The sequence below is a fragment of the Chelonoidis abingdonii genome, chromosome 3 (assembly GCF_003597395.2).
Source record: "Chelonoidis abingdonii isolate Lonesome George chromosome 3, CheloAbing_2.0, whole genome shotgun sequence".
Classification (NCBI taxonomy): Eukaryota; Metazoa; Chordata; order Testudines; family Testudinidae; genus Chelonoidis; species Chelonoidis abingdonii.
The window spans coordinates 185565366-185585383 of NC_133771.1; the positions used below are offsets into that span (position 1 = coordinate 185565366).

Consider the following 20018-nt stretch of genomic DNA (forward strand, 5'->3'; position numbering starts at 1 on the left):
CTATAACGCGGTAAGATTTTTTTGGCTCCCAAGGACAGCGTTATATTGGGGTAGAGGTGTACCTTTATCACAGCCATCCAAATTTTTTTCTGGGAGTTTGATATCCTTTCAGATGTATAGAAATCATTACTGGTAATATATCATGTCAATAAAATACATAAAATGTTAACTGAATAACAATTTGTATGTTTCAATATTTTATTTAACTATCAACTATTGGATGTCATCAAGTAATATTTTTTTCATGAATATCTTTGTATCCCCTTACAATGCAGTTGTTGATTCTCCATTTCTACTTCCTATATCAGTAAAAGTATTCCTGGGTCCATAGAGGTGGGTAGCTCAAAATATCCATTGATTTTTCTTGCAAACTGTATGTAACGTAGAAATGTGGTCACCATTTCAGTATCTTAGTATATGGCTTTCAATCCTCTTCATTCAAAGATTTTACAGTGGAAAAAATCCTGAGTTTGCATCAAACATATTCAGTGCTGTTTAAAGCATTGATATCTCATTGTACATTCTAGAGACCAACTTTCCATCAACCCAGAATTAAATTATTTTTAAAAATTGTTACTTTATTATAGAGAGTGGGTGAGACAATATCTTTTATTGGACAAACTTTCCAGCCACACACAGCTTTTCTTCAGATGTGAGAAATGTACTCACAGTGTCACAGCTAAATACAAAGTGGACAGGACTGTTTAGCATCATAAGTGGCGAGTTATATGGGCCCCTGGTGCCCATGTGCCACCAATATTCAGGAACGTGGTCCCAACTCCACCAATGTTTGGGCTTATATTTTCATAGCGGTCCCACTCATAAGACAGACCAGGGCAACTGCTCCGGGCCCTGCACTTTGCGGGGGTCTGGTGCTTCAGGGGCATGTAGTGTCCAGGGCAGCCTGGAGGGTTAGCGGGGGGCCTGGTGCCAGCAGCACCAAGCAACCTGGCCCCAGGCAGCCTGGGGGATTAGCAAGGGGCCTGGTGCTGGCAGCAGTGAGCGACCTGGCCCCAGCCTGCCCTGCTCCTCCCCCACTCCATCCCTTTCCCCAAGACCCTGCCCCACCTCTTTCTGCACCTGCTCCACCCCACCCCCATTCCACCCCTTCCCCCAAGTTCCTGTCCCTGCCTTTTTCTGGTTTCCGCCCTCTTCCCCGAGTGATGCCAGGTGCCAGTGGGGCGGGCTGGGGCCAAGTCACTAGCTGCTGCCAGCGCCAGACCACCCGCCAACCGCCCAGATCACTCTGGACCCCACGTCCCCCTGAAGTGTGGGGCCTCCCAAAGCATGGGGCCGGGGCAGTTGCCCTGGTCCATTCTATGGATGGGACAGCTCTGCTTGGACCTGTTCTGGGCACCACCAAAAATTATACAAACCAGGCTCCCATAGTTAGCATAAGTAGTTAAAACATATTTCAAGGGACTGTTCAAGATGAAGTGGGCTGTTAGCACCTCTCCAGTCATATGGGGAAAGAAAGGGGGATAAAAAAGCTGAGGGGGGTTAGTGGGTTACAAACCATTGTAATACTCCATAAATCCAGTGTCTTTACTCAGTCCATGATTTTTAGCATCTAGCAAAGTTATGAATGTAAGCTCCTCGACTCATCTATTGAAGGTGTTCTGCAGGTTTCCTTTGAGAGTGAGGTCAGATATAGAGCGATCGCTTTGTGAAAAGTGTTCACTCACAAGTGATAGTGTGTTTTTGTCTTTTATCATTTTCCTGTGCAAGTCCATTCAAGAGCGTAGTGATTGTCTGGCATTTAGATTCAGGATTTTGGTTCAGGCCATTCTCTACAATGAAGAACAAGATGCTTTTCTTCATTGTAGAGAATGAACAAGTACTTCAGATCTGGATTCAAAGTTCACAGCTAGGTGAAAAGCATCTTGATTAGGGCACTGTCTTCACACGTAGCCACATATACCATTCTTCTAAATCATAGACTTGTGTCTCCCCATACTGGGGGGGGCACAATCTAAAGGGGAAGACACATGACTGCCCAACATATGTCCTCTGTCCAGTGACACCCCCTCCCTGCTTTAGCCCTGTGCCCAGCCCAGGGCTGCCATGCTCTCCCCACCTCATGTTAACTGGGGGGCGGAGGAGGGACTCTGTCCTTCTCTCCCTGCACTTCCCCCCCGCCCCCCGCCTCCTCGGCATGTTTAGCTGCTCTCCCTGGCAGCCGGCCAGGAAGCAGGATGGAGCTATTTCTGCCTGAGAGAGCCTGCCTGGGAGGCAATGGCAGCCTGCTCCCTGCCTGGGCTCTACTACCACTGACTAGGGCCGAGAGACCCAGAGCCCTCTTTCCCCTGGCATGCTCAGCTGCTGTCCCTGGCAGCCAAGCATGGGAAGGGAGCAGGCCGTCACTGCCTCCCAGCCAGGCAGAAGCAGCTCTGTCCCTCTCCCCACCCAGCTGCCAGGGAGAATGGCTGAACGTGCCAGGGGGATGCACAGGGAGAGAAGAACAGAGCTTCTCTCCCTCCCCACTCCCAGCAGGCCAATCTGGGGGTGGGGGACTTGACTTTGCATGCCCTCCTACACTTCAACTCTGCTCTAAATGCATATCAAATGCTGTATGATGCCATTCCCAACACCAGTCATGTGGAGAATAAAACACATTAGGGCAAAGATGGTATTGCAACCCAGAGAAGACTTCAGAAAAATAAAATAAAAATAGACCTGCTGCTTGTTCGGAGTTTATCTCTTCACTTAGGAACTTCCATAAGCTCATGATAATATCAGCCTAATAACTTGTTTTTTATTAAATAAAGAATAAGAAAATGTCATTATCTTATAGAAGAGACTGTCAAACTCTACCTAGAATCACTTGTTTCTACCAACCTATTGTTCATGATAGCTAGTGCACCAATGCCTGCAGAGAAGCCATTTTGTCTGCTGTTCATACTGACGTTTCTAGGGTACCCATTGGCCATCTCGGAAAGCTGCTTTTGCAAAATGGCCAGAGATACTTTGTTTGATGCTGTGAGCTCCTTCATTGAAATCATTTCACCAGAAAGCCTCCTCCCTTCTGTGTCACTGTCATACTGTCCATCAGTTTCCACAGAGATGTTATGCCTACGGAAGCGACTTCCTGGGGTGATGGCATTGCGACGACCAAGGCGGGCACTTGATTTATGGCACTTTGAGCAACACCTGCATCCAAATTTTTTCAACAGCCAGTTTAAAACTTCCTTGATTACAATTGATATGACATTAAAAAGGGAGTATATGCAAGATACACCCATTAATATAAACATGAAGTTTCCAAATCTGTATAATCCCTGATTTTGGTACACTGCATTTTGACTGCTTACCAAATCTCCAAAGCCAATAGTGCTGAAGGTGACAAAACAATAGTATAAGGAGTCAATGTAGTTCCATCCTTCCACTGCTGTGTACATTGCTGAGGCACAGCAAGCCAGTGTAAAGGCAAAAATTCCCAGAATCAGCATCACATGATAAACGGATGGTTTCCATCCAGCAAGGCTGTCCATTTCAGAGACAGCTGATCCCCTTCGAAAGTTAGGGGGTAGAAGACCACTTCTTCGCAGCTGCCGCTCATGACAAGCCTTCATAATAAAAGCCAGGAGAGAGATAATACGCTCCAGGAACAGATTGAAGAAAAGGATAGTCCCAGCACACCCGAATAGGCCATAAATTATGAGGAACACTTTTCCAGCCACTGTTGCGGGTGTGGTCATTCCAAAACCTGCAGAGGCACAGATAATGTAATTATAATCACGACATAGCTCTTCTTGCATATACTCCTAGTATATCTTAATCCACCACATCCCCTTTCACTTTGACAATTGGCTTGGAATATGTTTAACCAGCTAGTGAAATCATGCTGTGTATAACTCAGTTTGGACCAGCCTGAATTAGAGTGAATTATTTCTTAGGAGGTGAGGAAGATTCCAGAATGCTGGACAAGGTGACCAGTATTCAAGAGGGAGCAAAAAAGTCTCTAGGAGATGAAGTGTAAGTTATTAACAGAGAAGAGCTATTGTGTTTGGATGAGTTGTATTAGCAGCTCAGCAAAATCAGAAATCATAAGCTCAAATCACTTGGTAACGATGTTAAATTAATACACCACAGCTTTGCTTCTGTTCATTCAAGCCAGCATGAACCTCTGGAAAGTTTAGTTCTCTATATCCAAGTAACAGTTCCTTAACTGCTGTAAATCATTGTAGCCCCACCCAAGTTAAGGTGTCACTATGATTATATCAACTCCTGCTAACAGATGACAGATTTCAATGTGTACAATAGTAAAGGAATTTGAACCTTGATTATCTTTTAAATGTAAGAGCACTTCCTTCAAAGCCTTCTGTTCAAATACAGAACCAGACTAACTGTCCTGAAAGTATCATTGCACAAAGGGGTATGAGTGAAATCATGGCTCCATTGCAAAACACCCTACAGGCACAGACCAAGAGTTAGTAAATAGCTAACATCTTGGTTTTGTAGCTCTAAACCCAGTTCTTTCAACTTTTTAGAAGACAGAACTGTCTGTCTTCCAGATAATATATTTTTGTTGCTGTGCATGTGAAATATTTTGAATAAGTTACATTTGTTTCATTTGCTTTTGGAAAGTGATAAAAATTATATCCAGTCATCAGACTTTTCAATTTTTGATAGAAAAAATAATAGAAACTTTAATTAAACCCCACCAGCAGTAAGAATTATGGAATCCTGTAGACTTAAAACAAGCTACTATACTAGCATAAGCTTCATGAATGGAATGAAAATCAAGAAAAAATAAAATATTGCTTCTGAGTTCAAACAAGCAGTTAATGTATTGTGAGCACATGATATCAAAACTTTATAATCATAGAATATCATGGTTGAAAGGGACCTCAGGAGGTCATCTAGTCCAACCCCCTGCTCAAAGCAGGACCATTTCCCAACTAAATCATCCCAGCCAGGGCTTTGTCAAGCCTGACTTTAAAAACCACTAAGGAAGGAGATTCCACTACGTCCCTAGATAACCCATTTCAGTGCTTCACCACCCCCACCTAGTGAAAACGTTATTCCTAATATCCAACCTAAACCTCCCCCACTGCAACTTGAGGCCATTACTCCTTATTCTGTCATCTGCTACCACTGAGAACAGTCTAGATCCATCCTCTTTGGAACCCCCTTTTAGTTAGTTGAAAGCAGCTGTCAATGGCCATATGTTTTTTAGACACAAACCTCCCCTTTGCAAATGTCATGTAAAACACATTTAATAATGCTATATACTATTGTTTTCTTTTTTTAACAGAATTGTTTAAATAATTTAATTAGATACGTCACCACTACCTAAAAATATCCTGTAATTAGAATAGAATCATAGAATATTAGGGTTGGAAGGGACCTTAGGAGGTCATCTAGTCCAATCCCCTGCTCAAAGCAGGACCAATCCCCAGCTAAATCATCCCAGCCAGGGCTTTGTCAAGCCAGGTTTTAAAAAACTCTAAGGAAGGAGATTCCACCACCTCCCTAGGTAACCCATTCCAGTGCTTCACTACTCTCCTAGTGAAATAGTGTTTCCTAATATCCAACCTAGACCTTCCACACTGCAACTTGAGACCATTGCTTCTTGTTCTGTCATCTGCCACCGCTGAGAACAGTCTAGCACCGTATTGCTTGGAACAGCCCTTCAAGTAGTTGAAAGCTGCTATCAAATCCCCCCTTACTCTTCTCTTCTGCAGACTAAAGAACCACAGTTCCCTCAGTCTCTCCTCATAAGTCATGTGACCCAGCCCCCTAATCATTTTCATTGCCCTCCGCTGGACTCTCTCCAATTTGTCTACATCCTTCTTGTAGTGGGGGGAACAAAACTGGACACAGTACTCCAGGTGTGGCCTCACCAGTGCTGAATAGAGGGGAATAATCACTTCGCCCGATCTGCTGGCAATGCTCCTACTAATACAACCCAATATGCCCTTGGCTTTCTTGGCAACAAGGGCACATTGCTGACTCATATCCAGCTTCTTGTCCACTGTAATCCCCAGGTCCTTTTCTGCAGAACTGCTGCTTAGCCAGTTGGTCCCCAGCCTGCATGGGATTCTTCCTTCCTAAGTCCAAGACTCTGCACTTGTCCTTGTTGACCCTTATCAGATTTCTTTTGGCTCAATCCTCCATTTTGTCTAGGTCACTCTGGACCCCATCCCTACACTCCAGCTTATCTACCTCTCCTCCCAGCTTAGTGTCATCTGTGAACTTGCTGAGGGTGCAATCCATCCCATCATCCAAATCATTAATAAAGATATTGAACAAAACCGGCCCCAGGACCAACCTCTGGGGCACTCTGGTTGATAATGGCTGCTATCTAGACATCCAGCCGTTGATCACTACTCTTTGAATCCAACCATCTAGCTATGCCTAAGCTCTCCTGTAGCTAAGCTCTCCTGCTGACATAGCCTTGGTCCTTCCTAGCTGGTAGAACAGATGAGCCTCCCCTGGGGCTCTTCCTACCTTGTCCTGTTCTCGCTCCACTTTAGGATGTGGTCATGGCACTCAGCTTCCCTCTTAGCAGAGGGTTGCTTCCACAGTCTCACTAGGTCAAACAGTTAGTTGGATCTTCCTAGTCCACTTTTCAGTGTCCATTTGCTTCCCCTTATCAGGGGAGAGAGGCGAGAAAAAAGGGTATCAGGTCCTTGGCCTTTTGGTTGGGTCTTACCCATAGTCCAGGCTCTTCTCCTATAGATCCTCTGTCCCAGAAGCTACAGCCCGGCTACCTGCCTGCTGCCAATCTCTCCTTCACTCTCCCCAGCTTGACTGTCAGAGTCTCCTTTTAAGCAGGCCATCCATTTGGAGCATGCTGTGCAGTTGCTGAAGGTCAGGGCCTTCTGGGCCCAGAACTGCTCCATTACTCCTTTAGTCTCAGTGAGGGGTCTGTGAACCCCATCACAGGGAGGGAGATCTTTAATTGCACACTGCAACTAAGAACATAAGAACGGCTATACTGGATCACACCAAAGGTCCATCTAGCCCAGTATCCTGTCTTCTGGACAGTGGCCAGGGCCAGGTGCCCTAGAGGGAATGAACAGAACAGGTGATCATCAAGTGATCCATCCCCTGTTGCCCATTCCCAGCTTCTGGCAAACAGAGGCTAGAGACACCATCCCTGCCATTGATGGGCCTAGCCTCCATGCATTTATCTAGTTCTTTTTGGAATCCTGTTATAGTCAGGGTTCAAACTAGTAAGAGAGAAACTTAACTTTACAGAGAGCCCACATATCATAGCAACATTAAAATGCTAAAGTGTGGCATCTGCCAGCTGGAGAGATTTACAGAACTTCTAAAGAAAAAAGATTACAACCTCTTTTTTCACCTCCACACAAATCACACTAGAGAACTGATTTTTTCCCCCTCCTAATGCTTTTGAAGGACTCAAGGACATTTAGAAAACATAAGTTGTCAATTATGTATTCAGATCTTTCCCCAGTAAGTTATGCTGTAGATCTTCAAAAGCGGACATTCCCTAAGAGCTGGCATCCATGCTCAAGCTTTCTGGGGAATTCAAACCATTAGAAGTCATTATTCATTTCATAGTCTCATTGTGACAATGACTACAGTTTCACCAGGTAAAAACCTGTCTGGGAGGTTCTGCAAAGTTGTACAGAAATGTAAAATAATAAAAAGCCTGTGTGCCAGACTATACAATGAAATGCTCAGAGGAATGGTAATACAGAGCCTTTCATTTCTAGATCATGAGTCTAAATTTGGTCTACCTTGGTAGTGAGCAAGAGTTACTATCTTCTGATGGCTGTTTGTTAACCTTTGAGAAAGGATCAGTCCAGTTCCTAGTGGAGTCAACATCAAAATGGCAGGCTTCAGCACAAAGGCCTAGGAGTTAAGGGGGGGCCCCAGAAATTAAGGGTGAGGTGTTGTGCCTCTAGAGCCCAGGCCAGGGTCAGGGAAACTAAGGGGAATTTAAGCCATCTTTGTAACCTGAGCGTAGGCTGTTCCAGGGGCTGGAGAGGCCTCCCCTTAGTGGTGGTCAAACTACAGCAGCCCCTCCAGGCTGCCCTACATGCTTCAGCATTGCCTGAAACCTCCACAGTGATGAGTGCTGTGACCTTGCCTCTGACATGCCCCTTCTGTCTCTGACCCCACCCTGGAACACCTTATACTTGAACTTCTGAAGGGGTCCTTGGGAGGCAGCCTTATGCCAGTTTTTCACAGTACCCACATGGGAGGGAATCCTCCCCTAGTCAGATACAGGGCTTTTAAGGCCCCTTTTCAATGCTACTTCCCTTTTACATTTTGTAAACCAGCTGGAGGGGAGATAAGGATCTCATCCTAAATTTCTTTCTCTGCTGTATCGGATATGAGGTACATCAGTGGGGCAGAATAAGGAAATTGTGAGTTCTGGGAGTTAGATAGAACACGTCAAGCAAACACTTACCAATCTTTTTAACAACCAGCCATGATACTGCAAAAGACAAACATTTTATAAGGGACAAGAGAAGCAGGCAGAGAGCTAGAAGAACTCAATGAAAATGAAATACCCCTTGACAGATACACAATCCTACAGGAACAGAAGAAATAATGATTTAATTTGGAGACTACTATGAAAAATTATACATTGAACCTATGAAATAACCATGATCCTAAATAAAAAGTATAGCTCTGTATTTTGAATGGTTACTGTCCTGCAAAAATGAACAGAGGAGCTAAAAGAAAATGTAATCCAGACTTTAAAAAGAGAAAAGAATAATGGATGCCATCAAATCATTAAATAGTAATAAGTAAACATGGCCCAGGCAACATTGTAGTAAATTGCTTTCAAAGACTTATAGATGCTTAATGCTGTTATACAAGCTATACAGCATACTCAGGATACTGAATAACATGTATCATGCAAACACCTTTCTGCAATCCTGTATAGTACTGTTAATGGATACAGAATCAGCAATTAACAGAATAGGTTGAAATTGGTCCAGATCTTTCAGCATAGTTAATAAATAATAATAATTTGAGATATACCCATCTCATAGAGCTGGAAGGGACCCTGAAAGGTCATTGAATCCAGCCCCCTGCCTTCACTAGCAGGATCAAGTACTGATTTTGCCCCAGATCCCCAAGTGGCCCCCTCAAGGATTGAGCTTACAATGCTGGATTTAGCAGCTAATGCTCAAACCACTGAGCTATCCCTCCCCCCTAAGTTCTCTTGAATCATATATTTATTACTCCGGGGGGCACTCTGTGCCAAAAAATTTAAAATTCTGCACACAATATTTTAAAATTCTGCAAAATTCTGCAAATTTTAATTGTCAAAAATAACACTACATAATCACACCAGTTTCAATTATTTTGGTAATTTATTTCAAAATACCTGTCAGCAAGTATGTCTGTAACAATACAGACATACACAAAAATCCTCCCAGGATTAGAGAGTTAAAGAAACCCCCATGACACCCCAGGTCCTGTTTCTCTGTCCCCTTCCTTCCCCCAAGAAGGGGGCCATACACCCACAACCCCTTCCCCAAGAGAGCCCAGCCACTACACCCAAACTTCCTCCCCCCCAGAGCCCAGATACCTGCACCTTCTTCCCCCAAGACCAGCTGCAGAGCCCTCCCTTACCCAGATACCCACAACCCCACCAACCCAAAGCCAAATCATAGCCCCCCCCACAGCCCAGGGATCCAGAGGGAGAAACAGCCTGATGCTTGGTCTCAGGGTTGCACATAGTTTCCTCTGCGCCGCCCTCTCCTTCCCTCAAGGCATGCTGGGAACTGCAGCTGCCAGGAACTAAGGGTGACTCTATGTGTTTTGCTGCCCTAAGCACGGCAGTCTGGCAGCCTTCGGCCACTGGTCACGCGGATTTGGCGGCATTTCTGCGGGTGATCTGCCAGTCCCACGCCTTTGGCATACCCGCCGCCGAATTGCCACCAAAGCCGCGGGACCGGCTGACCTCCCGCAGGCATGCCGCCGAAGGCCGCCTGACTACCGCCCTCACAGCGACTGGCACATGACCCCCCCCAGCTTGTTCTCCAGGCACACGCTTGCTGCGCTGGTGCCTGGAACCGCCCCTGCCAGGAACCCTCTAGCTCCCTCTCCCTCCCTCTAGCATTGTCTTCTATGTGTGAGCTGCCAAGTCCAGTGGCCCCTAGTGGCAGCCAGCAGCACTGCAGCCCATTTCTGTGGGGGAAAAGAAATTCTGCGCGCACGTTCATTTCTGCAAAATTCTGCATTGCATAGTGATGCAGAATTCCCCCAGGAGTAATTTATACACTAGCTAAGGATCTGGTCCATTATACAAACAATACTACACATCAAAAACTTGCTTCTAATCTCAGTTACACCAATGTAAATCAAAAGTAACTCTATAGAAGTTACACAGTTGGAGTAATAGACTCTGAGCAGACTCCCTCCCCCCCCCCCCGTTCCATAGGGTGGGTAGGAGTCAGGGGGGCAGGATGTGGAGCTTGAAAAGGCATCGTTAGGCCAAGAACATACAGGTCCTCATCACTATATTGAATGACTGCTCTGTGATCCCCTACATACAGGACCATTAGTTTTATTATTGGCGGTCAGCCCCCAGCTGTTCCCTGGGAGGCCATAGGAATTCCAGTATGTTGCTAGTGCTTGTGATTCTTTTGCACATCATAGAATTTCAGCCAGGGCTGGACAATGATGTGAGAACCCCCAGCCCTCTTGCAAATTTCAGCCCGGGGGCGAGGGGAGGGTGGTAGAGGGAGGGGATGAACTCCTCTCTGAGTGGCTAATTTCCCCACTCACCTCCTGGGAAGAGCAGCCAATCAGGGCTGCTGTAGATGCAGGCGCTGCTCTCTACCCCTTCCATCAGGACTCAACACTATTGTCAGAGGATGGGAAGGGTGAAGAGGGAGCAGAAAGAGCACAGCAGTTCCACTTCCTCTTTCACCCTCCTCTCCTGTGACCCAGACAGCTCCTTTCTGCTCCTCTCCCCTCCCTTCTCCCTCCCTGCAACATCAGACCTGAGAAGGGGACTATGGTGGACATATGGCCTAAGCCTGGGAAAAGGGAAAGAAGAACCCCTGGGAGCTGCAGCAGGAGCAGGGCTGGGCTGGGGCTTGATAGAATTAATCAATTGGCAGGCAGGGAGACAGGCAGATGTGAGGGTGAGAGGTCCTGCAGCAGGGCCAAAAATCACCTTTTCAATACATTTGGGAGTGGGCAACAATAATGGTCCCACATGTGCTTTGGGTAAGGTTGCAAACCTTCCAGAATTGTCCTGGAGTCTCCATAAATTAAAGATTAATCTTCAATTAAATAGTGCCATGTGATGAAACCTCCAGGAATACATCCACACAAAATTGTCAACCCTGGCACTGGTAGAGTTAAAAAAAAATCAAAAGAGAGACCAAAACACTATTTATCTCATGATTTTTGTGCTAATCTCATGATTTGGGGGAGTTCTGACCCATGATTTTTGAACCTTTGAGGCTGGCGATAGTGGAAACATGCAGTCTGATTTTGCAATTCCTTGCTTCTTGTCTATGCAAAGTGCAGAGCAATGGTGAATCAGACTTTCAGAGTGCACAGCAAAAACGAAGGCTGCCTCAGACAACTTTATCCCTCCAAACTTTCTTTAGCCTTGATGAAATATAGATGAGAGCAACCAATTTAAGCCTTTGTTAATGAAGATTGTGTTTAACTTTAAGCTTGTGCATACTCCAATTGACAAAGGGGAGAGGGATAGCTCAGTGGTTTGAGCATTGGCTTGCTAAACCCAGGGTTGTGATTTCAATCCTTGAGGGAGTGCTTTAGGGAACAGAGTAAAAATCTGTTTGGGGACTGGTCCTGCCTTAAGCAGGGGGTTGGACTAGATGACCTCCTGAGGGCCCTTCTAACCCTGATATTCTATGACCAGTAAGACTACACATGTGCTTAAAGTTAAGCAGGTGTATGGTGCTGAGCCAGCAAGGGTTAAACAGACATCAGGCTGTGTGACCCAAAAACAACCTGTAAGGACTTATTGAAATGGTAAACAGGGCCATTTCTTGTAGGCCTGTATTCCTAGAGGATTAGGAATAGATACTAATTGTATTTCTCTGTATTTACCTATATCTGATTAGAAATTACCAGTGTAACCAGATTAACTTGTGGATGCTAATTCCCATTCATGTGTTAATTATATTACATTATGCATATGGATGGTTCAATTAACCTTAAGATCAAAGATGTAAGATACTGCAGGAAATAATATTACTTGCATTGTCTTCAGTTTAAATTGTCTGTGCCATAATGGAATGCCTTGATAGTCTGAATGGCTAATTGCCTTATGTTAATGAATACTACTAGTTTACAGGTGTATATATAGAAAATAGAAGTTGAGTTTCAAAGCAACAGTATACACTGCCTATTCTTCATCCGGGAAGACCCCTGCTGCCATGTCTGCTGTTAAGATGCTGTCAGCCTGCTAGAGAACTATAAAGGAAGTTTCAGACCTTGTCCTGTTTTATCTCAGATCAGCTTAAACTTTGTCAGGGGAAGTTCAAGCCACAAGACTGAGGTCTCCTCTGGATTAGCCCTGCACTTTTTCATGGAAGAATTTGAACAAACTGTGCACATGGACTGCCTATTGGACTATAACCCATTTAACCGATTCTGGAAGGACTTTTACAAATCATCAACTTCACCATCTCGGTAATGAAATTGACCTAAGAACTTGCTCATATATATAGCATTGCTCATATATAAGTGGTCCCAGTGGTGGTAGGAGCACTCGGGGCAGTGACTCCTAAGCTGGGTGAGTGGCTCCAACAGATCCCAGGAACAACATCAGAGCTCTCTGTCCAGGAAAGTGCAGGCTAGACCAGCTAGATACCCATTAGGGTGAGATGGGAATTTTTTTTTTTCTGTGTGTTGTGTTCTTCCTCAACCTCGGGTCCTCTACCAGGGCTGGGTTTGAGGGGTCTGCGCAGTAATCTTAGCTGTTCTAGCCTGCACTCTTCTGGACAGAGCGCTCTGATGTTTCCTGGGTCTGTTGGAGCCACTCACCCAGCTTAGGAGTCACAGCCCAAGTGCTCCTACCACCACCTGGACCACTTGGCTCCACTTCCACCATCCTCTCTCGTTCCTCTCTCGCCCTGTACTTCTCAGCTTCTCATATTCCTTCTTCCGATGTGGCTGTCACTTGGCACTGCTATTCTCACCACCGCTGTCTTCTGTCCTTGTGTTACCTTGATGTCTGTTGATGGCCAGTCTGCCTGTCCGTCTGGATCTGGAGTCCACAGAATTCTTAGCCCGTCTATTCTCCACAACTTCTGTGGATCTCCCATCTGTCTTGGGTCTAGCCCATACGCTGTGCAGATATAAATGTCTTTACCACAGTAACTCGTTTCTTTTAAATGAATCTTAGATTTGAGAATAAGAATTGGCTGTAAGCTGCATTGGGTGAGATCTGAATATTCATTGACCCGATGTGGTATGTGTCTATCCCTTGGATTGTAGATGTTATTTATGGTGATAAGTTTTAATAACCTCGCTTAATGGCTGTCCTGGGTGGGAGCCAAAGGCTGGATCTTAAGGACTTAGTTTAGCTTCTTGATAATCGTAGGTGATTACAGAAGCTTTTTTGTTAGTGCTTTGGTGAGTCTATATTAGATAAACCCAACCGTTTGGGGATTGTGCCCCTTCTTTGCAGTTTACTCTGACTGAGTATTCTCAGTATAGCCATCCAGCGACCATGATCCCAAGGTGACTAAGTACTTTGCCGACTTGAGGTTAGTGTTGCTTCTCTCCTGCTCTACCCCCCTTTCTATAACACAGAGTGCATCCTACTCTCATTTGATCTACTTTCCAATGTTACATTCCTTTATGTCTCAAACACACCTTTTCTGTCTAGACTATTTACTTATAATTAATAATTTGGATTATATTCAGCTGTAAAATTAAGTGGCCAATTTCATCCCTGCTTTAAATTCACTGGCGTGAGGAAAGTTACACTGGTGGATTAACTATGGGCAAATTGCCTTGTTGAATCAAACAGAAGCCAATTTTTCAGGCTACCTGCTAATGGACATTAGATTTATCTTAGCTACACTAAAGAGAGTTCTATTTAACACACTGAGGAGTATAGCTCTAGGTTATCCAGATCAGTACCGTATATATGCGTATTATGGCAGTCTCTTGAAAACCGTTAGAGAGTGTGTTGACATTAATCTTAGCTGAAGATAGAGACAATCATGATCTCTGCAGGACTTTTCTGCTTCCATACTTATCACTCATCCAGAGAGAAAATGGTTTCATATTCACATACGTGGTATTCATTTCCAAATAACCCAGGGTATATTAGCATTCTATGTGCCCATCACTGACAGACTTTCATTAGATTACTAGGTCTCTGCACCTATTATTTCCACATAGTGGAAATTTGCCATCGCTTATGATTTCTCCCCCTCGCCTTGGGATTTTATAGAAACTCTTCTCTCTTGCTGAGTAGTGCATAATCTTCTATTTGCCCAATGATTTTTCGAAGTTTTGGTTTAAGTATATAACAAGTCAGCCTGAAAAAGGTGGGGGATTTAAAAATTACAACATGATATCATCTCTTTTCCCACCACTCCTCCACAACTATATCCCATGTATCCTCAGTTACATGGTTCATTTGTAATTGTCCCAGTGGTAATTCCACCCAGATATGTTTCATGTGTTGTCTAAAAAGCTGGGTAAGGGTACTTACCTCTTTTACCTGTAAAGGGTTAAAAAGTTCACCTAGCCTAGCTAACATCTGACCAGAGGGACCAATGGAGGAACAAGATGTTTCAAAAGGAAGGAGGGAAGTTTTTCCTTTGTTTAAAAGTTTCAGTTTCAGTCAGAGTGAAAAAGATCAAGGATCCAGCCTCTTATCAGAGTAGTAAGTTTTAGAAAGGAATAAATAGGTTTATGTTTATTTCTTTGTAACCTGTCTTATGCAATTAGAGGTAGAATCAAACTGGGAATTTTTTTTTTGTGTAACTAAATTTGTGCCCAGGGAAACATCCTCTGTGTTTTAAATCTGTTGTCTGTGAGAATAGCTGGTATGCTAATCTCTCCCAGAGGTTTTCTTTTACCTTTCTTTTCTTTAATTAAAAGCCTTTTTCTTAATACCTGATTGATTTTTCCCTGTTTTTAGATCCAAGGGATTGAATCTGGACTCACCAGGGAATTGGTGAAGGAGTCCCTCAAGGCTACCCAGGGAGGGGAAAGTTTTAGGGGGAAAGGGAGTGATCCAGACACTGAAAATTCTGGATGGAGGTGGCGATACCGGATCTAAGCTAGTAATTAAGCTTATAAGTGTCCATGCAGGTCCCCACATCTGTACCCTAAAGTTCAGAGTGGGGAAGGAAACTTGACAATGATTTACAAAGAAACACTATTTTTCAGCTCCAAAATAATTCCTGATTTATGCTTTCAGACCAGTTCAGGTATACAATGGTTGGATAAATAATTAATTAAATTCAAAAGACTGTGTTAATGCAACATTATTACTGCAAAATTTAAATCGCAAAATCAGAACATGCAAAAGTTAAGGATCCAGCAGTAACATTCTCAGCCCTTTTTCATATCATGTATATTTTGCCAGGACTCCTTCTATATTTCTTTTAGATTTAAACAATATAACTTATGAGAATCCAGTATTCTGCAACAGAGCTGGTCCAAAAACATGAACATTGATTTAATAGAATCATAGAACTGAAATGACCCTTGAGAGGTCATCTAGTCCAGTCCCTTGCAATCATGGCATGACTAAATATTATCTAGACCATTCCTGACAGGTGTTTGTCCAACCTGCTCTTAAAAATCTCCAGTGATGGAGATTCCAAAACCTCCCTATGTAATTTATTCCAGTGCTTAACCACCCTGATAGTTAGGAAGTTTTTCTTAATGTCCAACCTAAACCTCCCTTGCTGGGCAATTTAAGCCTATTGCTTCTTGTCCTATCCTCAGAGGTTAAGAAAAATAAGTTTTCTCCTTCCTCCTTGTAACAACCTTTTACATACTTGAAAACTGTTACCATGTCCCTCTCAGTCTTCTCTTTTCCAGACTAAACAAAGCCAATTCTTTCAATCGTTTCTCATAGGTCATGTTTTCTAGACCTTTAAATAATTTTTGTTGCTTTTCTCTGGACTCTCTCCAATTTGTCCACATCCTTCCTGAAATGTGGCACCCAGAACTGGACACAATACTCTAGCTGAGGCCTAATCAGCACAGAGTAGAGCAGAAGAATTACTTCTCATGTCTTGCTTACAACACTCCTGCTAATACATCCCACAAGGATGTTCACTTTTTTTTCCAATAGTGTTACAATGTTGACTCATATTTAGCTTGTGGTCCACTATGACCCCCAGATCCCTTTCCGCAATACTGCTTCCAAGGGAGTCATTTCCCATTTTGTACGTGCACAAATGATAGTTCCTTCCTAAATGGAGTACTTTGCATTTGTCCTTATTGTATTTCATCCTATTTGCTTCAGACCATTTCTCCAGTTTGTACAGAACATTTTGAATTTTAATCCTATCCTCCAAAGCACTTGCAGCCTCTCTCAGCTTGATGTTGTCCGCAAACTTTATAAGTGTACTCTCTCTGCCATTATCTAAACCAGAGATCAGCAACCTTTGGCACACGGCTGACCAGGGTAAGCACCCTAGCGGACCAGGCCAGTCTGTTTACCTGCCATGTCCTCAGGTTCAGCTGATTGCAGCTTGCACTGGTCACGGTTCACCACTCCAGGCCAATGGGGGTGGCCCGTGCCGGTTCCCTCCACCTCCGTTGGCCTGGGATGGCGAACCATGGCCAGAAGGAGCCATGACTGGCCAAACCTGTGGACATGGGAGGTAAATAAACGGCCCAGCCTGCCAGGGTGCTTACCCTGGGGAGCTGTATGCCAATGGTTGCTGACCTCTGATCTAAATAATTGATGAAGATATTGAACAGAACCGGACCCAGAACTGTTCCCTGCAGAACCACACTCGTTATACCTTTCCAGCATGACTGCGAACCACTGAAAACTACTCACTGGGAATGGTTTTCCAATCAGTTTTGCACCTATCTTACAGTAGCTCCATCTAGGTTGTATTTCCCTAGTTTGTTAATGAGAAGGTCATGCGAGACAGCATCAAAAGCTTTACTAAAGTCAAGATATACCATGTCTACCACTTCCCCCCATCCACAAGGCTTTTTACCCTGTCAAAGAAAGCTATAGGGTTGGTTTGATGCAATTTGTTTTTGACAAATCCAGCCTGACTGTTACTTATCACCTTATTATCTTCGAGATGTTTCCAAACTGATTGCTTCATTATTTGCTCCATTATCTTTCTAGGTACAGAAGTTAAACTGGCTGATCTGTAATTCCCTGGGTTTTCCTTATTTCCCTTTTTATAGATTGGCATTATATTTGCCCTTTTCCAGTCTTCTGGAATCTCTCCCGTCTTCCATGACTTCTCAAAGACAATCGCTAATGGTCAGATATCTCCTCAGTCAGCTCCTTGAGTATTGAGGCATTTCATCAGGCCCTGGTGACTTGAAGACATCTAATTTGTCCAAGTAATTTTTAACTTGGTCTTTCCCTATTTTAGCCTCTTCTGATCCTACCTCATTTTCACTGGCATTCACTATGTTAGATGTCCAATCACTACCAACCTTCTTGGTGAAAACATTTTCTGTTATTATTTTTCCTCTCTCATTGAGCAACAGGACTACCCTGTCCTTGGTCTTCCTCTTGCTTCTACTATATTTGTAGAATGTTTTCTTGTTACTCTTTACGTCTCTAGCTAGTTTGATCTCTTTTTGTTCCTTGGCCTTTCTAACTTTGTCCCTGCATACTTGTGTTATTTGTTTATATTCATTCTTTGTAATTTGACCTAGTTTCCACTTTTTGTAGGACTCTTTTTTGATATTTAGATCATTAAAGAGCTCCTGTTTAAGCCAAGGTGGTCTCTTGCCATACTTCCAATCTTTCCTCCACAGTGGGATAGTTTGCTCTTGTGCCCTTAATAATGTCTCTTTGAAAAAACTGCCAATGTCTTCAATTGTTTTTCCTCTTAGACTTGCTTCCCATGGGGTCTTACCTACCAACTCCCTGAGTTTGCTAAAGTCTGCCTTCTTGAAATCCATTGTCTTTATTTTGCTATTCTCACTCCTATCATTCCTTAGAATCATGCACTCTATCATTTCATGATCACTTTCACCCCCAAGCTGCCTTCAAATTCTCAACTAGTTCCTCCCTATTTGTCAAAATCAAATCTAGAACAGACTCTCCCCTAGTAGCTGTCTCCACCTTCTGAAATAAAAAATTGTCTCAAATACATTCCAAGAATGTATTGGATAATCTGTGCCCTGCTGTGTTATTTTCCCAATAGATGTCTGGGTAGTTGAAGTCCCCCATCACCACCAAGTCTTGCGCTTTGGATGATTTTGTTAGTTGTTTAAAAAAAGCCTCATCTAACTCTTCTTCCTGGTTAGGTGGTCGATAGTAGACCATGACATCACCCTAGTTCCTTAACCATTTTATCCTTACCCAGAGATTTTCAAAAAGTCTGTCTTGTATTTCTATCTCAACCTCAATCCAAGTGTATACATTTTTAATATATAAGGTGACACCTCCATTTTTTCCTGCCTGTCCTTCCTGAGCAAGCTGTACCCTTGTATACCAATATTCTAGTAATGCATATTATCCCACTAGGTCTCTGTGATGCCAACTATGTCATAGTTGTGTTTATTTACTACCATTTTGAGTTCTTCCTGTTTATTCCCCATACTTCTTGCATTAGTATACAGACACCTAAAATACTGATTTGATTCCCCCGCCCTAGTTCTGTCTTGTCTCTCCCTTATCCCTGCTATAACAGCCCATGTTCCTCCCAAATTCCAAAGGTCTCCATGTTCTTGACTTACCTGTGGGCTTTGGTCGCCTGCCCCCTTTGAAGCTAATTTAAATCCCTCCTCACTAAGTCTGTATCCAAATATTCTCTTCCCCTTCCTCGATAGGTGGACCCCATCTCTGCTTATCTTCCTGGAACAGCATCCCATGGTCAAGAAAGCCAAAGCCCTCCTGGTGACACCATCCTCACAGCAAGGCATTCACCTCCAGGATGCATCTGTCTCTGCCTGACCCCCTACCCTTGACTGGAAGGATTGAAGAGACAACCACCTGCAATACCTCGCAGTATCATTAGTGCCTACATGGATTAGTAGCATGGGGTAGTAGTCAGAGGTCCGGATGATCCTCGACAATCCCTCTGTGATATCTCAGATATGGACCTCTGGCAGGAAGCATAGCTCCCAGGAGGTCATGTCAGGGTGACAGATGGGTGCCTCCGTCCCCCTCAAAAGAGAGTCACCTTCCACCACTACCCTACGTTTCCTCCTGGGAGTGGTGGCTGCAGTCCTCGCAACCTTGGGGGCATATGGCTTCTCCTCCTCCTTCAGGGGTGATTCTTCATCACTCATTGCCAGAGCAGCATATCGGTTTTCCATCACTATGGTGGATGGTTTGGGAGTAGGGATGGAGCACTGCCCGCTGCCAGAAGTAACTATCAGCCAGTGTCCTCCCTGTGACAGAGCCATATCCTCCTCCCCCTGTAGCATGACAGCAGTCCTCTGTAGCATGATAGCCTCCTCAGCCTTCGATGTCTCCATGTGAATACTCTCAAGGAATTCCACATGAGCATGGATGCTGCTCAGCCTAGCCACCTCCTCATTTAACTCTCCCACCTGTTTCCTGAGAGGTTCCACCAACAGGCACCTTTCACATTGGATGGTCCCCCCAGCCTGACTTTCTGTGGGTGGGAAATGCAGGCCACAGTCTCTGCAAATCCACACCAGGATCTGGGCAGAGGCATCCAGGGTTAGGTTGTCTGTCTGGATACAGGCACAGGTGGGGGAGACAGGAGCAGCATTGGCACTGGTGATGCAGCTCTTCCTAACCATAGTTATTATATTACATCTTCCACCCACAAACTCCCTCCCAAACTCCCCTGTTTGCTGTGTCCTCTAAACTCCCCTGTTTGCGGTCCCTTGCTTGCTTAGCCTCTGGCTTTTAAGGCCTTCTCTCCTAGGTCAGCCTA

The 20018-nt window shown here is 44.2% G+C and overlaps 1 protein-coding gene across 1 annotated transcript in view; it reads right to left on the reverse strand.

The window, feature by feature from the left end:
* Positions 1 to 2753: 2753 nt before the first annotated feature.
* The window catches only part of KCNK12 (potassium two pore domain channel subfamily K member 12), a 56282-nt gene continuing 39017 nt past the window's right edge, over positions 2754 to 20018 (reverse strand). Inside the window, exon 2 of the mRNA XM_032771738.1 lies at positions 2754 to 3706. Coding sequence (XP_032627629.1) covers positions 2811 to 3706 — 896 coding nt within the window. The 3' untranslated portion in view covers positions 2754 to 2810. The remainder of the gene's footprint in view (positions 3707 to 20018) is intronic.